The sequence below is a fragment of the Pteronotus mesoamericanus genome, unplaced genomic scaffold, assembly GCF_021234165.1.
Source record: "Pteronotus mesoamericanus isolate MK-2021 breed Mesoamerican mustached bat unplaced genomic scaffold, CSHL_Meso_final scaffold_99, whole genome shotgun sequence".
Taxonomy (NCBI): Eukaryota; Metazoa; Chordata; class Mammalia; order Chiroptera; family Mormoopidae; genus Pteronotus; species Pteronotus mesoamericanus.
In genome coordinates this window covers 14,859,656-14,876,746 of record NW_026555330.1, presented here as the reverse complement: position 1 = coordinate 14,876,746, position 17,091 = coordinate 14,859,656, and the positions used below count along the sequence as shown (strand labels likewise).

The window sequence follows — 17,091 nt, the reverse complement described above, 5'->3', positions numbered from 1 at the left end:
CGTTCTCGTTCTAGCCTCGATATTAATTAGAAAAATTAAAATAACTTGCCGTATTTTGTTTCTTTAAACCTTTTCCCGCTGCCTCTAGAGAGTTGAAACTGTCCAATCACAAATTCTTCTCCAGTTACACCTGTTCTATTATTCAGAGGACCCCCCCCCCCGCGTTTTAATTCTTGTCGTCTGTCTCGTGCCTCAGTTTCCCTCATCGGCGGAGCAGGGAGAACGACCGTTTCTGCCTTGTGGATTCTTTAGTAATGCCTGCAAAGCAGTTAGAACAGAATCTGGCACAGGTGAGCGCTACTCACCTGTTAGCGGAGGATCACACCGCTCCGCACCGGTTTTCACTCCTCCGAACAGATTGGCTAAGGCTCCCTGCGTCCTGTCCCAACCGTGCAGGACCCGTGCTGGTCGCGGAGGGAGGCGGCCGGGGGGTCAGGCGGGCAGCGGGGTGCGGGGGGGCCTCTCCTTCCCAGCAGGGCCAGACTCTGCGGAGCGACCCCGGCGGGCCCGCTCTCGGAGGCCGCCGCCAGGGGGCGCTGCGTCCCTGCCCGCCGCTCTGCCCCGGGTTCTCCCGCCACGGGCGCTGCGTCGGCCCCCAGTCCCGGCCGGGAGCACAGGATGCAGTGCCTGGGCGCCGAGAGCCCGGTGAGTGCCTCCCCGGAGGAGGGAAGGGACCCGGGGGAGAGACCTGGGCCGGGGGCTCGGGCCCCTCCTGCACGCACCTGCCCCAATCCGTGAGAATAAAGCCCCGCCTGGCGGGCAGAGCCCTGCGGACCATGGCGGGGGAGGTGGAGGGCACCTCCGACCCCACTGTGCTGGGGCGCTGGCTGGGGAGAGGCTGGCGTAGGGGCACGAACTTGGGGCTGCCTCCAGGTGCACCACCAGGCAGGGCCTGGCCGCAGGTGTTTCCAAGGCCCCTGAAAGCTCGAGATGGCCAGGGCACAAATCAAACAAAGTTTTTCTGAGCAGTCTTCGAGTAAGTTTAAATTTTGTTTCCAGGTAAGGTTGGGTCAGCCATACAGTGACTTATTCCCTCCCCCCCTTTTTTCCCCAACTTTCCCTTTTTTTCTGGAAGGCTTCTGCAGAGAGAACCCCCAGGCAAAGAGAGTGGAGGCCCCAGATTTATAGGAAATGCACAGACACGCCGTGGTTGCTCCTGTTCTTTCTCTTCTGGACAGGTTTGGTGAGTGTGGCTGCCCGGCCTAGAAGGGAGCCGCGCGCGGGCCCCCACGGAACTGCGCCGTGATGGAGATCGCCTGTCGGGCCTTTCCTGGGGAAGCGGGGGTGGGGGGTGGGGTGACGCCAGGTGAAAGCTGGCTGCAATGAGAGACACCTGCCACTGGGCAAGGCAAACACCTACCCTGGGGGATTCCGGTCAGGTGTCTGCGCTCCCAGCCTCGCTCCCCTGGACTGGCTGCCTTTTCCTGCAGGGCCTCCTAGCGGAGGACCCCCGCTAGGGGAGGAGTCACCCCTTGCAGCAGCGGGATTGTTGCTATAGCCCGTGTGTGGTCTCTTTTCCAAGCTCTCTGCGTGGAAGGTCTTTTTACCATCTCAGCTCTCAAATTAAAATGCTCCTCAGGCGTTTGCTGTTCCTTTAACACAGGAAAATCCAAGGTGAGCCCGGAACAAAATTACCCTTAGCTGCGGAGGACACACCGTCCCCCGGGTGCTGTGTTCGGCAGCAGGCTGGGAAGTGGGCCAGCACTATGAACCCTCTAGTTGGGTGGGTGGTTCTCCCCCTCCCACCCCATTTTTTTCTAGCTCCCAGGTATGTGACTGTTGGTGCAGCTCAGCAGACTGTGCTGTCTCAGTCCTGGGCGAGCTCCTGGGAGGCTGGATCCGGAGGCTTTGCTGCTGCTTTCAGAGTTGCAGGGAACAGCTGGAAAAAGCCGCTCTCAGTGTCTTCAAAGACCACACTGAGGAAACCGTCCATTTCAGAGGGAGGCATGCATTTGCCACCTGGTTCATAATTAAATTATAAAGCAATTACCTTTGTTGAAAAGAGTTAAATTTGAGTAGGTTCTAAAACACCGTGTTTCCCTTCCGTTCCTCTTTCTTTGGCAAAGAACTTATTGTTGACTTTCTCACCTGCTCTCTGACTGGTTGAGACTTAAAGGTGTAGCCAAAATCTGTGCTGTGCCTTTCGGGGCCCATGGAGCCTCCCACAGGTGGCCGGCCCTTCTGTGGGGGCTGCCGTTGTGCAAACGCAGGGAGCCTCTGTCCTGTCTGCACCGGGCAGCTTTGACCTTGGGCTTTGTCACTGTATGTCGTGGTCTCCCCCAGCCCCGCCACGGCTCCCGCGAGCACATCGCTGCCGAACTCTCAGCCCGGCGCCATCCGGGGACATCACAGCCCGTGCCACAGTGAACCCCCGAGAGGTGGCACAGAGCTGCAAAAAGTGCTCTGAAATGGCACATCATCTGCAAAGTAAATGTGAAGGCTTCCTTACGCCCTTGTTCTCCCTTCAGGTTTGAATAATGAGACCCCGCGCTTCGCTGACTGGCTTTTAGTCTCTTCTGCGACAAACCGCAGACATTTAAAACCGCACAGGGAGTGTTTTTCCGCCTCTGCTGGGCAGCCCCCCCGGCCCCCCCCCGTCAGGGGCCGGGGGGGGAGCGTCCTGACCTCGGTGGCCTGTGACGGGGCCTGTGACGGGGCGATTGCTGGTGGTGCTGCCCCGGGAGAGGGCCGGGTGACCGGCCAGGGCGGCCCAGGCGATGGAAAGGGTGCCAGCGGGTGTCTGTTGGCGGAGGACCCACGGCCCAGAGCCTCGAGGTCTGGACCATCGCTGCCTCCGCCTTCCCTCCAGGGCCTCTCCCACCTCACCCTTCCCGACTCGTCCTTCGAGACTCCGTTTTGCGCGCCGCTGGCTGTGGCCGCCGCGGGGTCCCCCCCATGCCTGGCGCACACTGAGTCACCCATCACGTGGAATTGCAGTCGTGTGATGGAGATTCAAAGTTTGGGAGGTTTAAAATAATAGCGATGTGGCAGGGGCTCAGGATTTCCCACATCCACCCCCAACCCCTTCCGTTCCTCCTCCTGAGCTTCCCACAGGAGACGTGAACAGCAGCAACATGGGGAAGTGGGAAACGCTTCCTCATTAGGTCTCTGGTGAGCCGGGCGGCGGCACGGGACCCCTCCCCTGCCCAGTCAGGGCTTCAGCGGGGCCACGTTGGGCGGGCAGGAGAGGGTGCCCGGCGGGGTCAGCCTGCGGGCTGTCCCCCCCACACCCAGGAAGTGGAGGGCGCGGGACCCCTCCGCCTGGACTGCCCCGGGGGGCTGAGGCGGCGCCGGGCAGCGGGATGCCTGCAGTGCCCACGCCCTGCTTGGCTTCTAGGCCGGGCTCCTAGAGGCAGGGACTCGGCTTGTTCATCTTCCGGTCCCCAGGGACAGCCCCTGGCTCGCACTGGGCACTCGAAGACGACTGTTACTTTGATTTCTAGGCTAATAATGAGGGCTGACCCCGAGAGACTATGTCAGGCTCTGGACAGGCCCCTCAGAAACATGGCATCGTCCGGGATTTTGTTGGAGGTGCACAGTGCTCCCCCACCCCGCACCGGACTGCCGCGGTCGGTGCTGAGTGTTGGGCAGTGTCCTGTGCATCGTGCGCTGGTCGCTAAGCTCGCGACAGGACATTTGTGTGAGGGGAACGCCCATGCTCAGCCTGGCAGATGGCCTGTCAGGGCCTGTTACGGGACTGACATGTTGAGGTGAAGTTTCAAATATCCCCCATTCATCATGAAATTGGATAAACGTGACAGCACATTGCAAGGTGTTCTCGTCCCATGGAATTCCTGAGGGCGTGGGGGTGTGTGTCAACTGTGTGATTCAGGCCTTGAGGGTCAAGGGCTTTTCGTAAGACAAAAAGGAGGAGGTGGAAGGGAGGGAAAGAAGGAAGCCTGGGAAAAAGGAGGAAGGGCGAGAGGCAGGATGGGCGGACGGAAGTCAGGGAGGGAGGCGGCCGGCGCTGGGCCGCTCAGGTGGACGCTGAGGTGTCCGGCGCGCCCCGGGGTCACCGCGGCAGCGTCCTTGCCGGCCGTGTTGCCAGAGGAGAGAAGCGCAGGGGTGCTGGGGAAGACGGTCTTCGGCCCAGCTCCCCTGGGCCAACGTCCAGGATGAGGGGACCCTCCTCAGCCCTGTGGCCAGGCTCTCAGGTGCCACCTGGTTTCCCCAGATGTTCATCACGGGCTACTCAGTGGCGGCGGGAGCCGCAGAGAGACTGCTCTTCGGCTACGACAGCTTCGGCAACGTGTGCGGCAAGAAGAACTCCCCGGTGGAAGGGGCTCCCCTTTCGGGGCAGGACATGACCCTAAAAAAGTAAGTGTTCCAGTACGTTCCCGCCCCACAGAAGGGCTGTTTTTCAAACTTGGTGTAAATCGGTCACTTCGAGCTGGAATGGTTTTCCCACTCAAAACTCCGGAGCCTGTCTCCCGACGGGGCAGGGCGCGTGTGGCAGGAAGGACGCGGGTGTTAGGTCAGCAGCCCTAAGATCAAGTTCAGCCTCCGCCACTTTTCGGCCGTGTGGCCTTGGGCAGAGAGCTTAGCCCCTCGGAACCGAGTTTTGATCCGCGGCTGATCACCTCCACGTCACGAGGCTGTTTGGAGGGTGCAGTGAGACACCGGAGCGGGGCGGGGCGGGGGCGGGGGGTGCGCCGTGAGGCGCCGTGACGACTGCACAACACGGGGGCACACTGGGGGCCCCTGGACCCTTCCAGGGGTTGCCATGGCACATGGAGGCGTGTTGTACCGCAGTTGCCTGAACTTTTAATGAACTACTCGATATGCATCCTACCAGGAATTCGGTCCCCCACCTCCCTTTCTAGCCCCCAGCTGGAGGGAAAACGGCTGTGGGGCCCCTTGTCCCGGCCCGTCCCCCAGCGGGCTGCTCCTCTGGCGGGGTGCAGGGCCTGGGGCTCGGAGCGGCGGCTGCTGCCCCGCGTGTGACCTGTGATGGCCGTCACTTGGTCCTTGTGCCCAGGGGCTGGGCAGCAGTAGGGGACGGTGGGGGTCTCAGGAGCCCCCTGGCTGTCGCACCACCTGTCGCCCCCACCCTGCGTCACATCTCTGGGCTCAGCTGGCCTCTGAAGTCCAGAAGGACGCCCTCGGGTGCAGATAGGCTTTCTGGGGATTCGCAGAGCAGCCTGAGCGCGGGCCTCCTTCTGCCGGCCCTCCCGCTGCTCGGGGATGTGTTCAGGTGGCGGCTGCGTCCTCGCCCGGACCTCACTGGCTCGGGAAAGGGAAGGCAGGGAGCACGGAGCGTGGTCCCCAGCGGGGTGGCGCTCCGGAGGGCCCGGCGGCGCCACCGCTCAGTCCTGCTGAGGCGTTTAACTGCGAGGGCTTGCTCGCTTACGGCCTTCCTGCTCCCTCTCGCCCCCAGACACGTGTTCTTCCTGAGCTCCTGCCACCTGGAGGCGGAGCCTGGGCAGCCCGGTCCCACCGCCCTGTGCGTGTCCCGCTGCCCCGACGAGAAGCTCGACACCCTGGAGGAGGTGCAGCTGTTCGCCAACAGGAGCGGTAAGCACTGGGGGGCGGGCTCTGCCCGGCGCGGGAACCACGGTGGGGCGCGCCTGGCACCGCTTGCCCAGGAAAGGCGGACGTCGTCCTTTGTGGGGCGTCTTCTTGCGTGGAAACGGCCACACACGTGATCTCTTGAGCGTGTTCAGTTCCATTCAGGTGTATCGGATTCACCTGGGCCCTCGCTCTTCTCTGCTCGCTGCAGGGAATGGTCCTGCGTGGAGCGCAGGGCGGGTGGCTCGGAGGCTACAGCCCACGGGCACGGTTAGTCCAAGAGAAGTGCCCACGGGCTGCAGGCTGCATTGCCAGCGAGCGCGCTCTGTCTTTGAGATGCTGGGGCCTGTGGCTCCTTTCTCTGAGCAGCGGGACAGTCGTGAGTTGCATCAGATGTGTGTGACGGACGTCCCCTGCTCGGAGCACGCGTTTCTGATTTATGCTCTAAGGGCGAAACAACCACAGGAAAGGGAGGGAAGCTGGAGGTGACCCTCGGCCCGTTTTCTCTGCTTCTGAAACTACCCAGCCTGTGTGAGAGATGACCTTCGTTCGTCTCATAACCAATCCTGTAACGATAGTGCCAAGCACTTCGGCTGTGAACTCAGGGTTTGAGAGAGAAAGAGGGCCTCCGTGGGCCTCGGACGGTCTGTGGGTTCCTTGTGTCGGGGCCACCCACAGGCCTGCTTCTTCCGTCTGAGTGAGTCACTCTGTCTCCAGTTTGTAAGACGCCTGTGGTTTCTCACCGGCCCCCAGGACCATGGGCACATGCAGAGGATGCTCCACTGTCTGCCTTCTGTTTCCAGGCTCCCTGCTGTGTGTTTACAGTTTGAGTTCCATCAACTACACCCAGAATCCAAGTGTGGACTCCCTATGCCCCAGGCTCCCAGTTCCTCCAAGGTAAGGACTTCTATTTTGTCCCCTGGTCTGTCAGTAAAGGTGATTGGGTGCCTGCCTTGTCTGTCACTCCTGTAGGTATTATGGGCGGGGCAAAGGAGAGAGCTGGGAGAGCCCTGTCTGCAGGAGGCAGGGCAGTGCTGTGGTAGGACCTTGCTGAATAAAGAGAAAATACAAGAAAGATGCATGTTCTGGTCAAGGGATGGAGGTAATGCCAGAGCTGTTGCTGATCAAGTGGTTTTATGAAGCGGTTACTGTGTATTCTTTCTACTTAAACTTTTTGTTGCAAAGTAGAAATTGTGGGCTTTTGTTTTTCTACTGCAACCAGATGTTGCTTGTGGGTTTTGTTTTGTTTTTTTAAGAGTTTTCATATTTATTCACATAGTAACGTCCTGCTCCTTCATCCAGAAATGTCTTTCTGTTTTCCTTGAAAATCACGTATTTCTTGTGGATATATTTGTAACCTCACGGTTAGGATATTGAACCTTTGTATCGGACTGCCAAGGCGTAAATGGAGGCTTTGCTTCTTAGCTCTGTGAACTTGGACAAATGACGTCACTCCAGCGTCTAGTTTCCTCCACAGCAACGTGGGGAAGAGGGTCCCCCTCCATCGCTTACTCATTCAAAGCAGTTTGCGAGGCGAGGCCCGGCTGCCACGTATGGTTTTAAAGCAGGGAGTACAGCGGGCGTAAGCAACGCGAAGCCCCACGACCTCGGGTTGCCTGTGCTGTTCGGGGCGCAGAAGGACTGTGTCCAAGCAGAGTCTGGACGCGGCGGCGACCGGGGAGGAGAGGCAGCGAGGGGAGGGCGGCGGGAGCGTCGGTGGCGTAGAACTAAGCGAGGGGTCGGTCCGCATGGGAACGCGCTGTCCGAGCCAACCTGGGCTCAAAGTGAGAAGCAAGGTGCGGCCGCCCGCGGGAGAGTCACTGCAGGCTGAGGTGTCCCCGTGAGAAACGGGCGCGGAGGCGGGCGGCGCGGCCGCTGCCTGTCTGCTGGGCGAGGACAGAGGCAGGCCCTCTGGCTGGTCGCGCCTCTTGGGACCTCCTCCGGGGCCAGCGAGGGCAGGCGGGCAGCCGTCAGCGTGCGGGGGAGGCACGCGGCGAATGTCATTGCCGTCCTCAGGAGGCCAAGCAGCACTGAGGGCCCCCGGGCGCACCTTTGTCCTACCATCTTGGGAGATTGTGAATGGGGTTAAGCAGATGAGACCTCAGGGCAAAGTCCCTGAGAAATAAGGACAAGGAGAACGAGGCACTCCGCCACCTGTCCGCTTTTCCACCTCTGGGTTGGGACCCCCAGGGGGCAATGTGTTCTGTGCTCCCCACCCAGTAAACGTGCCCCTTCACACGCTCTCAGGTGCATGAAACAAGTCTCCCAGACAAGGCTTTCCTTACGCGTAGGGCTCACACAAATAGTTCCGATTCCATTTTACTTCTTAAAAACTTACTTATGTTGAGTGAGCAAGAGGGAGAGAGACCTTGACTTGTTCCAACTTATTCACGCCTTCATTGGCTGATTCTTGTATGTGCCCTGACTGGGGACCGAACCTGCAGCCTTGGTGTATCAGGAACGGCACTCTCACCGACTGAGCAACCCTGCCAGGGCTTTCGAGAAGGATTTTTAAATGAAGACTCTTTGTGACTGTTCCCGCAGGAGGACTGGAAAGGGGGTGCTTTTGAGGGTGTAACCCGACCATGGCCACCTTTCTCCTGCACTTACCGTAAACGGGTGGCGGCGGTGACTCCACAGGAGGCTCCCAGCTGATAGCGGCGATAGCAGCGAGCTTTTGTCGCGCTTTGAGACTTGCCAGGCAGGTGCTTTCCAAAGCCCTTGAGGTGTATCCATGTATCGGGACCTCGTGCAACCTCTGAGTGTAGGTGGTGTTTTCATTCCTGTTCGCGGCTGAGAAAAGTGCAGCGTGGCCGGGCTCAGGCCCAGGCAGCGCCCGGTTTGCATCTGTGACCCAGCGCGGGCCAGCGAGGCTGCGCCGAGTTTGTCCTGCCTGGCAGACAGCCTGTTCGGGCTGCACCCAAGTTGGGGGGGCACTGCCACGCGCCCCAGGGTCACCGTTTGCTCTTTCTGAAGCCAGACTAGCTGAACCCTTCCACACAGGCCTTGCCAGTGCTACCTTTTCAGCAAAGACAAACTGCTGATTGGCCGGCCTTTCCCGGACGGAGTTAGGGACATAGAAGTGGCCCTGAGTGCTCCCAAGGCTCCGTTTCCTTTCCCTGCATAAGCAAGGGCTTGTTTGAAGGTGGAAACGATCGTATTTGTCGTGGACGAGCCGGGCCAGGAGTGAGAAGCGTGAAAACCGAGAAGTGTGGCTATGGGGCCAGAGTGCGTGCTCCGAATGCCTCTCTCGGACCAGACCGACTGTTTCCTCTCCATCTGTCGGTCACGGGGCTGTGTGTGCCCCGTGAGAGCCGTGGCTGAGCATCAGGAGGCTCGAGTGGTGAGGAGCTCTTGGGCAAGAGCTTTAAAGAGCAGCAGGGTCCCTGTGGCCAGACACCAACCAGCAGACCTTTCCCCGCTGGTGCCCGTGCCACATCGCGCTTGGAGCCCCGTGTGTTGTAAATCGATGAGGCTGCAGCTCCCGCAGCCAGTCCCAGGCCCCGCCTCCCTCCTGGGCACCCACACCAGTCGCTGCGTCGTTTGGTTGGGTGAATTCCAGCAGGGCCAAAAGCCGCGATCAGCTGTCCCAGTGACTCCCTGCAAGCTTTGCCAGCGGGGAGAGGGAAAGCACACGCGGGGAAGAAACCGGCGTCTGTAGCCAAGAGACACACCCCCATCCCAGCCGCTGAGGCCGGTCGTGGGCAGCTGGTCAGCCCCACGTTGGTTGCTGGGGGCGGGGGGGCCCAGGCTCCGCAGGCCGCCCCCGCCCCCCAGGCAGTGCGGGTGGTCTCCACCAGCACCGGCAATTCAATGCCCAGGAAGCGCCACAGTTGACACGCTGTGTTCACCAAACCGAGGTGCCCCGGAGAGTTGTATTTGGGGAAAAACCAAATCAAATGACAGGACGTCTGTGTCGGGCCTTGTTTGTCAGAAGCACCAAATGACGGTCCAGGACCCACTTGCTTTCCAAACAGCTCGGGCACAGCGGCATTAATACGGTTCAGTAACAGGAAAGAGAGGGAAACCGAGGGTTAGAAATTGGAAAGTGGGAGATAGAATCGCTACTCTACCAGTGGTGAGAAAATTAACCAAAAAACTACAAATGATAAGGGAACGTGTTCTAGGTGGTAGGAAACAAGGGTCATAGACTGAAATCTGTGGCATTCGTATGTTTTTTTAAAAGACTCATTTTACACAAAGAAAAAGTATGTGCTAAACACAAAGGTCCCTAAAAGCAAGGCCAACACAGGGAAGAACCGCGGGGAGGCAGCCAGAGTGGGCCCGCGAGGACAACGCGAACACGGGGAAGGGGCTGAGTCCTGATGTCCCAGCGGCACGAGGAAGCCGTCGCCTCCCCCTGAGCGATCGTCTATCTCGCCTGCGTGCAAGTGATAGCAGCATCTTTCCCGAAACTGGAAAAGCTGATTCGAAAGTTTGTAAGCAAAACTGAAAAAAAAAAAAAAGGAATGACCAAGAAAAATTTGAAAGAAAAACAATGAAGGGGCAAACCTTTCTAGTTTTTAAAATATGAAGTTTCATAACTGAAATACCGTGGTACTAGTTCCGGCGTAGAGAGGTCCATGGAAGACCACGGACAATCCAGAGACAGGTCCACACGCTAACAGGAATCGAGCGCAGGATGCAAGCGGCATCTTAGGGCAGCGGCAGGAGATGGACTCTTCCGTGGGCGTGGGCGGGCCGGCCCGGCAGGCGGGTTGGGGGGGAGCAGCTGGGCCCAGCCTCGGGCCGTCTGCGGGGCGACTCCAGGTGGGGTAACGGTTTTAGTGACACAGTGAAACCAGGAAGCGCTAGAAGCCATGGGAAAATTGTTATAGCCTGAGAGTAAGGCAGGCTTCTCACTGACTTAAAACTTAGGAGACGTACAATTTAAGAATTGATACATTTGGCTGCATTAAAAACTAACTGCTGGCTGACAAAAACAGTAGAAGCAAAATGAACTGGCAAATAAGTTGCAATTCATATAAAAAGAGGTTAATGTCTAATTTATGTACAACATGCCTTGCTAATCAAATGGAACAGACCCACATCTCAACATAAAAATGAGATAAGACTATAGACTGGTGCTTCAGAGAGAAAGCACGGTGTTTTAAAAACATACTGTTAAAAGAGGCGGGACCTCCATCAAGACAGGGAAAATTGTATGTGAGATTTAATGTTTTCCCCTGGTCGACGGCACAGCCTCCTGAAGGTTGGATGGTGCGTTGTGTTGGATGCGAGGGCGTGGCACTTGGACTGCCGGGGCCCTGGGGGTGGTCCATCAGCATTCACCGACGCAGAGGTGCAGACCCGGTAACCGAGACTTTCTGTTTCTAGAAATGTAGTCGGCGGACGTCCTCGTGCCGGGGCGAGAGGGCGTTGGTGCCCGCTCATTCGCAGCGTTGTTTACCGTCGCGCAAGGCTGAAAGCCAGGGCTGTGAGAGGGCTGCTTAAATGAGTTACGGCACAGCAGGCGACGGAACACTGCTGAGCTCCTTTTTTTTATTTTTATTTTTTAAATAAGAGACCAGCAAGCTAGAATAACTCAGAACTTTCGCAGCGGGGCAGAGGGCGTCAGAGAGAAATCGACAGCGAGTGTCATTTTCACGTGAACTGCTACATGCTCCACGCCTCACGTTGGAAATGGGGGGGCGTCTGTCCCAGCCTGTCTGTTCGGCGCTGGAACAGGGGTCCTAGGAATTGCGGTCAGGTCAGGAAAAGGGGAAGAAAGGGTGGGGTGAAGCCCTCATTAGTTACAGGCAACCTAATTATTTACCCAGAAAATCCGGAGGAATCTGCAGAATAACTGGTAGGCGGATTAAGCAAAACTGTAAGACAGGAGCAAACTGCACTTCTGTCTATCAACAGCAAACGGTAAATGCTTCCTTCAAGTCCGTCTTCAGCAACAGGCAAACATGTGGCATGTTCAGGAGTAGAGTAACAAGCCGTGGGAGGCCTCTGCCGGGAGCTTGGAGCCCCCGCTGGGAGGCACAGGAAACCTAAAGCAGCAGAGAAATGCTCCTTAGTCACTGATCGGAAGTTTGCACATTTGCTAGGGCGTCACTTCTCCCCGAATTGTTCTGTAGACTCAACACAATCCTCTCAGTATAAGTTTGGAGAAATGGCAGGTTCGTTCTAAAAAGTACAGACAAGCCAAAGACCTGGGATCACAAAAAATCTTGAAGAACGACAGAGTTCGAGGGCTCCAGCACCTGGTTGCGAGGCTTAGACTAACGTCACAGTAACTAAGACAGTGGCGTTGGAAGGAGGACAGGCGGACGGACAGGTGGATCAGGACAGAGAGCCCAGGAATGGGACTACTTGTGCAGAGCCATCTTCCTGAAAGCACCAAGGCGACCTCGTGGGGGAAACGAGCCTCCCCACACATGGTGCAGCAGGGAGTGGCCAGGCAAGAGGGGAGGCGACTCCTGGTCGTTTCTGTGAGGGCTCTCGTCTGCCAGGTCGCACGAGGGGGCCCGGGGTGCACCTGAGGCCTCAGCGTGAGACCTGGGGCTCTTGTGTTGCAGTCGGTGGTTTGTGTCTGAGAAAGGCCAAGGGGTGAGTGTCGGGGAGGTCGCTCCCAGGGTGTCTCCGGGCGCCCGGCGTCCAGGGGGCCCCAGGGTCACGCCCCCTCCAGAGGCCTCTGCTCGCCGCGACGGTGGCCGCAGCTGCCCGCTCCCCAGGGGCTCTGCGCGCCGGGGTGGGGCCTCTCTTTATGAGAGCCTGTCGTAGGCTTTCTTGGTGGCCGAGAATTTTAAATAAACGTCCTTTTTTAAAGGTGCGTAATTAACCCTTTTGTTTGTAGCAAGCCTTTCCCCTTGCTGAACCGGTGCGCCCCTCAAACGCCCGAGTGCTACTCCCGGTTCGCGTCTGTCCTGCTGAACGACGCTGACCCCCTCCATCGGACTCTCAGCGGGGTCATGTCAGGAAGGGACACCGTCTTCGGCCTCTGTGTTCTCGCGTCAGGTAACCTCCAGCTGCTTTTATCCGCGGCCGCATGAGGCCTGCTGGGGCCTCCTGTGCTTACGGAAGCGGCACAGTGAAAATTCGCTCTTGACTACATTTAAAGCTTCCCTTTGTACATTCCCTTTATAGAAGCCTTCCGTGCACCAGGTTCAAGAGGGAGAGGGGGCCGTAACTGGGGCAGGCCAGCTGGCTCCCTGACAGGAGCCTCACGAGGCCGGGCCTAGTGACCGCGGTCTGCCCCAGTTACTGCCGCCACGGGAGGACGGAGGTGCGGAGCAGGGGGCCAGTTCACGGGTTGGCCGTGAAGGGTGCAGTCGTTGGGGGACCAGTCGCACCTGTCTGCCCAGTGCGCCCTCTCCCCATGGGCAAGCCGGGCGGCGCCTCCAGGTTACATAGACGGCCCTGGCCGATGTCCCGACTCCTGCGGGGACCATCTTTGCTTCGGGCCGTAGGCAGGGCAAGGCCTTCAGCCAGGACGTGCCTCCTTCAGGCCTTTCTAGAAGCGGCGACCCACCTTAGCCCTTTGGCTTCCCATTTCCTGAGCCCTTTAAGGTTGTGGGCTAGGTCCACATTGGTGTGTGAGGCAACCACACACCAGTGTTTCTCTCCCTCTCTTCCTCCTTCCCTTCCTCTCTCTCTAAAAAGAGAGAAAAAAAATCCGAGGATGTTTAAGTGAAAGCTTTGCCTAAGCCCAGTGCAAAGTCAAAGCACTTAAATGTGATTGAAAAAAGAAAGTAAAATGGCTCCTTTGGACTTAAAATGAAAAGAAAGATTTAAGTATTTGGGAATAATACGTGCTTTAAGAAATAAATTCAAGGGGGATGCCAGCCCGTGAGAAGCTGGGCTCCTCGGCCTCCGGCGGCCTGGCCCGGGCGCTGGCCCGGGCGGAGGTCCTGGCTCGCGGAGGCGGGGCCGCCGCACTTCCTGCGCTCTGCTCCCTTCCAGCCTTGTCTCTGGCTGTGCTGTTGGCCTTCCGACTCATCCCCCGCCTTCTGCTTCGCACTCTGATTGCGCTGGTTATTCTGGGATCGTTGTGTAAGTATTTCCACTTGATTTTCTTTTTGGGTAAGTGAAAGGCCTTTCTGTTAAGTGTGGAAGTCAAAAGTTTCCATTTTTGAGCGAAACAGGGTCTTAGAGAGTCCACTCGCCTGACCCCGGCCTGGTACCCGAGGGGGGCGCAGGTGCAGACGCGACAGAGGGGAGCCTCCAGGTCAGGACCCGGCCCCCACCCTGGGAGGGCAGCCCCGCGCTGGCCCGAAGCCGCTGGAAGGACTCCCTCAGAGCACGCAGCCCCCTGGGCGTAGGGGCTGTGGGCTGCACGTTGTCGGGCAGAGGCTCTGAGCCGGGCCGGGTCCGGGGACCCCCTCCTGGGCCTGCCGTTTCCCTTTCATGGCCGGGCTGTGAGTCCACCCAGGGGTCGGGGGGAGAGGGGTCCGGGAGGCAGGGGCCTGGGGCTGCGGCTGCGCCAGCGGGTTTGGGGCAACTGAGTTTCCGGTCACGGGCGCAGCCACAGCTTCATTCCCCGGAATAACGGGCTGAGCCCCCAGCGTCCCGCGGCCCCAGGCACATGGCATCCCGGGCTGGGGGACGCGCCCCCAGGCTGGGGAGGGACACTTTCCCTGTGACCTTGCCAGTGACCCATGAGGCGTAGGCGGCCGTCAGCACTCAGGTGCTGAGCAGGTGCGGCACCCAGTGTCTGCCTGTGTTTTGTAGGTGCTGCCCCGCTGCACAGGCCCCCGTGGGGCCCGCCCCTGCAGAGCCCGCGGGGGGTTTAGGTTCGGCTCTAACGCTGTTCCTCTCGCTGTCCTGTTGGCACAGCCCCTCCCCTGCTCGCACCCGGGCCCAGGGTGTGGGCAGGGCCAACGGGATGCACCTGTGTTCTGGGGTTTGCCCGCCCCCCGCCCGCCCCCGCCACGTGTCTCCCGAAGACGAGCATCCGCTCTGGGCCTGGGTGGCCCTGCCCCTGCCCCTGCCCCTGCCCCTGCCCCTGCCCCTGCCCCTGCCCAGCTCCTCGGAAGCACAGGAACTCGGGACCCACTGGCTGAGCTGGGTGTGAGGTCCCCGTGCGGGGGTGGAAGGCGGGGAGCGGGGAGATGCCGGGGCCGGTGCTGAGCTCCCTGGCATTTGCTTTCCAGTCGTGTGTGGCGTCTTATGGTGGCTGTATTATGACTACACCAACGACCTCAGTGTGGCATTGGACACGGAAAGGGACAACATGACCTGGTTGCTGGGGTTTGCGGTTGTGTCAACGGTTTTCACGGTAAGAGACATGCTTCCAGGAGGCGGTCACGGAGCCTCCAGAACTCTGAATCCAAATCGCAGGGTTTTGACAGGGAACCGCGAGAAGGGGCTCGCCCTCCCCCTCGGGGGCGCCTCCGCGGCTGCGCACCAGGGTTTTTACCCAGCATCCCCGCAGGGGGCGCCTCGGAGCCTCGGACTCTCAGGAAACCGCCGCCTCTGCACGTTGTTTCTGCCACCCCCCAAGGCTGGCTTGTCGCCCGTGTGCCCTCCTTGTCCTGGAGCGCAGCAGAACCACCCTCGGCCCCCAGGGGCCACCGGGCAGAGGGCGGGCTGCGCCCTGTGCGGTAGGGCGGAGGCCTCTCCAGGGGGGATGGCGCATGCCGCCCAGGGCCTGGAGCGCCTGGTCCCCACACCCGTGTCCGGCCGCAGGGCCCCTGCGGTCAGAGAGCCGGCTGCCGCCTCCCTGACCTGCTGACCCCCTGACTCCCTGACTCCCTGACTCCCTGGCTGGAATCGGCCAATGGCGGGAGCAGTCGGGGCATCAGAGGGGGCTGCGAAGGGAGGTGGCAGGTCCCTCCCCACGGCTTCCCTCCCGTCCCCTGCACTCCCCTCTGCCCCCAGTGTTCTTCCCGCGGGTCCAATCACCGGACAGACAGGTTAGCCGGAGAAAGTAACCAGACGGAACTCCTGTGTGTGGGAACCCCGCACAGTGCGCGTCAGCGGCCCCCCGCGGGAGGGGAGGGGCGAGCCCGGCCCGGGCTGCCTGGGGCTCTCAGGAGCCCGGCCAGGGACGGGGAGAGTGACTGTCCAGCGAGCAGCTGTCTGCCCGCCCTGTGGACGCCGGAGGTTCTCTGTGACCGTCCGTGGTTAGGGAGGCGCCCCGACCCAAGGGAGGGGCCGACGGTCCTCCTGCACCCGAGGCTGGGGTGCCTTTAGCTCAGAGCAGGTGTCGTAGCACAAAGGCACATCCTGGGGTGACCAGCCCTGAACCCCCACGCCTGCTCAAGGTGGAGGAGGGAGGACAGGGAGCCAGGTTCTGCTCCCTGATCAGGTGCCACTCCCTGTCCCCAACGCTGGTCTGCAGGGCTCCCCCCGCCTCGCCTTCCCAGACAAGGGGGAGACAGGGCGGGGGGAGCTTCCCACACTGGCAGGAGAAGACCCGAGGCAGGGGGTCACCCCCCCCACAGCCTCCTCCCTCCTTGCTCACCTCGGAGCCTCACCTTGCTGGGTGGTCCTCCCCGACGCCCTCCCGCATGTGGGGGCCTAGCAGAGACCCATGAGTCTCACCTGGTGGCCTGAATCCCAGGAAGACCCTGGTCTGCCACCGAGGCCGGCCGTTGGGGTGGGGACGTGTCCCATCTCCTGAGTGTTCTGGGACGACGGGCCTTCCTGGGAACAATGTTGAAATCAACTCAATATAACCACTCACGGCAGCGAAGAACAAAAGTTGAGTGGCAGGAAAGGCTCCCCTCGGGAGGCAGGCAGCGCAGCCAAAGAGCCCGGGTTGCGGCTTAGAGCCCAGAGGGGCCCCTGGGGCAGGCGCTCCTGGAGGCCTGCCCGGGCGGGGGCGGGGGGCGGGTCGGCAGTGCTGGGCCAGGGTGTGGGGGGAGGGCGGCCTGCGTCCTCAGGGTGACGTCCTGCGCAGGGGGCAAGGCACAGAGGCGCGGTCAGGCCTCCCCCTCCCCCGCTGCGCCCAGCCCCTGCCCTCCACCGGCCTCCCAGGGTCCTGGGCCTCTCGGTGCCAGGGCGGGGGGACGAGGGGCAGTCAGCTCCCCACCCTGGGACCCGAGCCTCATTTTCTCCGGCTCTCCAACCAGACCACAGGCTGCACGGCGTCCCGTTGGCTGTCACAGCGGCAGGGCCTCGCCCGGGGACCAGCCTGTGGCAGGTGCCCCGAATGCATTTGGGGGTCTGTCCCCAGGCCTTGCTGAGGCCCCAGTGAGAGCCCCGCCCAGTCCCCAGCCCCGCCCGTGTGGCGTGGCGCGGCGCCGCATATCTGACACAAGCGTCTCTCTCCCCAGGCGGTCCTGCTCCTGCTGATCTTTGTCCTGAGGAGGAGAATGGAACTGGCGGTCGAGCTGCTCCGGGTGGCCAACACGGCCATCGGCCGCTGTCCGGCGCTGCTGCTGCAGCCTCTGTGGACGGTCGCCGTCCTGCTTTTCTTCTGGGCGCTCTGGGTGGCCGTGCTCCTGAGCCTGGGCACCGCAGGTGAGGCCCACGGGCGGTGCCACCCCCTCGGAGTCCCCACCGAAACCCTCGCCCTGTCGCCGGCAGCGGCCCAAACCGCCCTAGCGGCAAGAGGTGTCTGATGCCCGCGGTGACGGGGCTCGGGGCCCAGGGCTCTGTCCCTGGGACGCGGGAAGTTCTTTTTCTTCT

At 60.6% G+C, this 17,091-nt stretch overlaps 1 protein-coding gene across 3 annotated transcripts in view; it reads left to right on the top strand.

Annotated features, from left to right (window-relative positions):
- The first annotated feature begins 603 nt into the window (after nt 1–603).
- The window catches only part of SLC44A3 (solute carrier family 44 member 3), a 47,439-nt gene continuing 30,951 nt past the window's right edge, over nt 604–17,091 (top strand). Inside the window, exons 1-9 of one of the 3 annotated variants that reach the window (XM_054564692.1) lie at nt 604–645; nt 1,076–1,183; nt 4,175–4,317; nt 5,378–5,514; nt 6,312–6,405; nt 12,314–12,474; nt 13,420–13,509; nt 14,610–14,734; nt 16,737–16,923. In XM_054564692.1, coding sequence (XP_054420667.1) covers nt 619–645; nt 1,076–1,183; nt 4,175–4,317; nt 5,378–5,514; nt 6,312–6,405; nt 12,314–12,474; nt 13,420–13,509; nt 14,610–14,734; nt 16,737–16,923 — 1,072 coding nt within the window. In that variant the 5' untranslated portion in view covers nt 604–618. The remainder of the gene's footprint in view (nt 646–1,075; nt 1,184–4,174; nt 4,318–5,377; nt 5,515–6,311; nt 6,406–12,313; nt 12,475–13,419; nt 13,510–14,609; nt 14,735–16,736; nt 16,924–17,091) is intronic. The other 2 variants (XM_054564691.1, XM_054564690.1) reach the window with 2 other exon arrangements.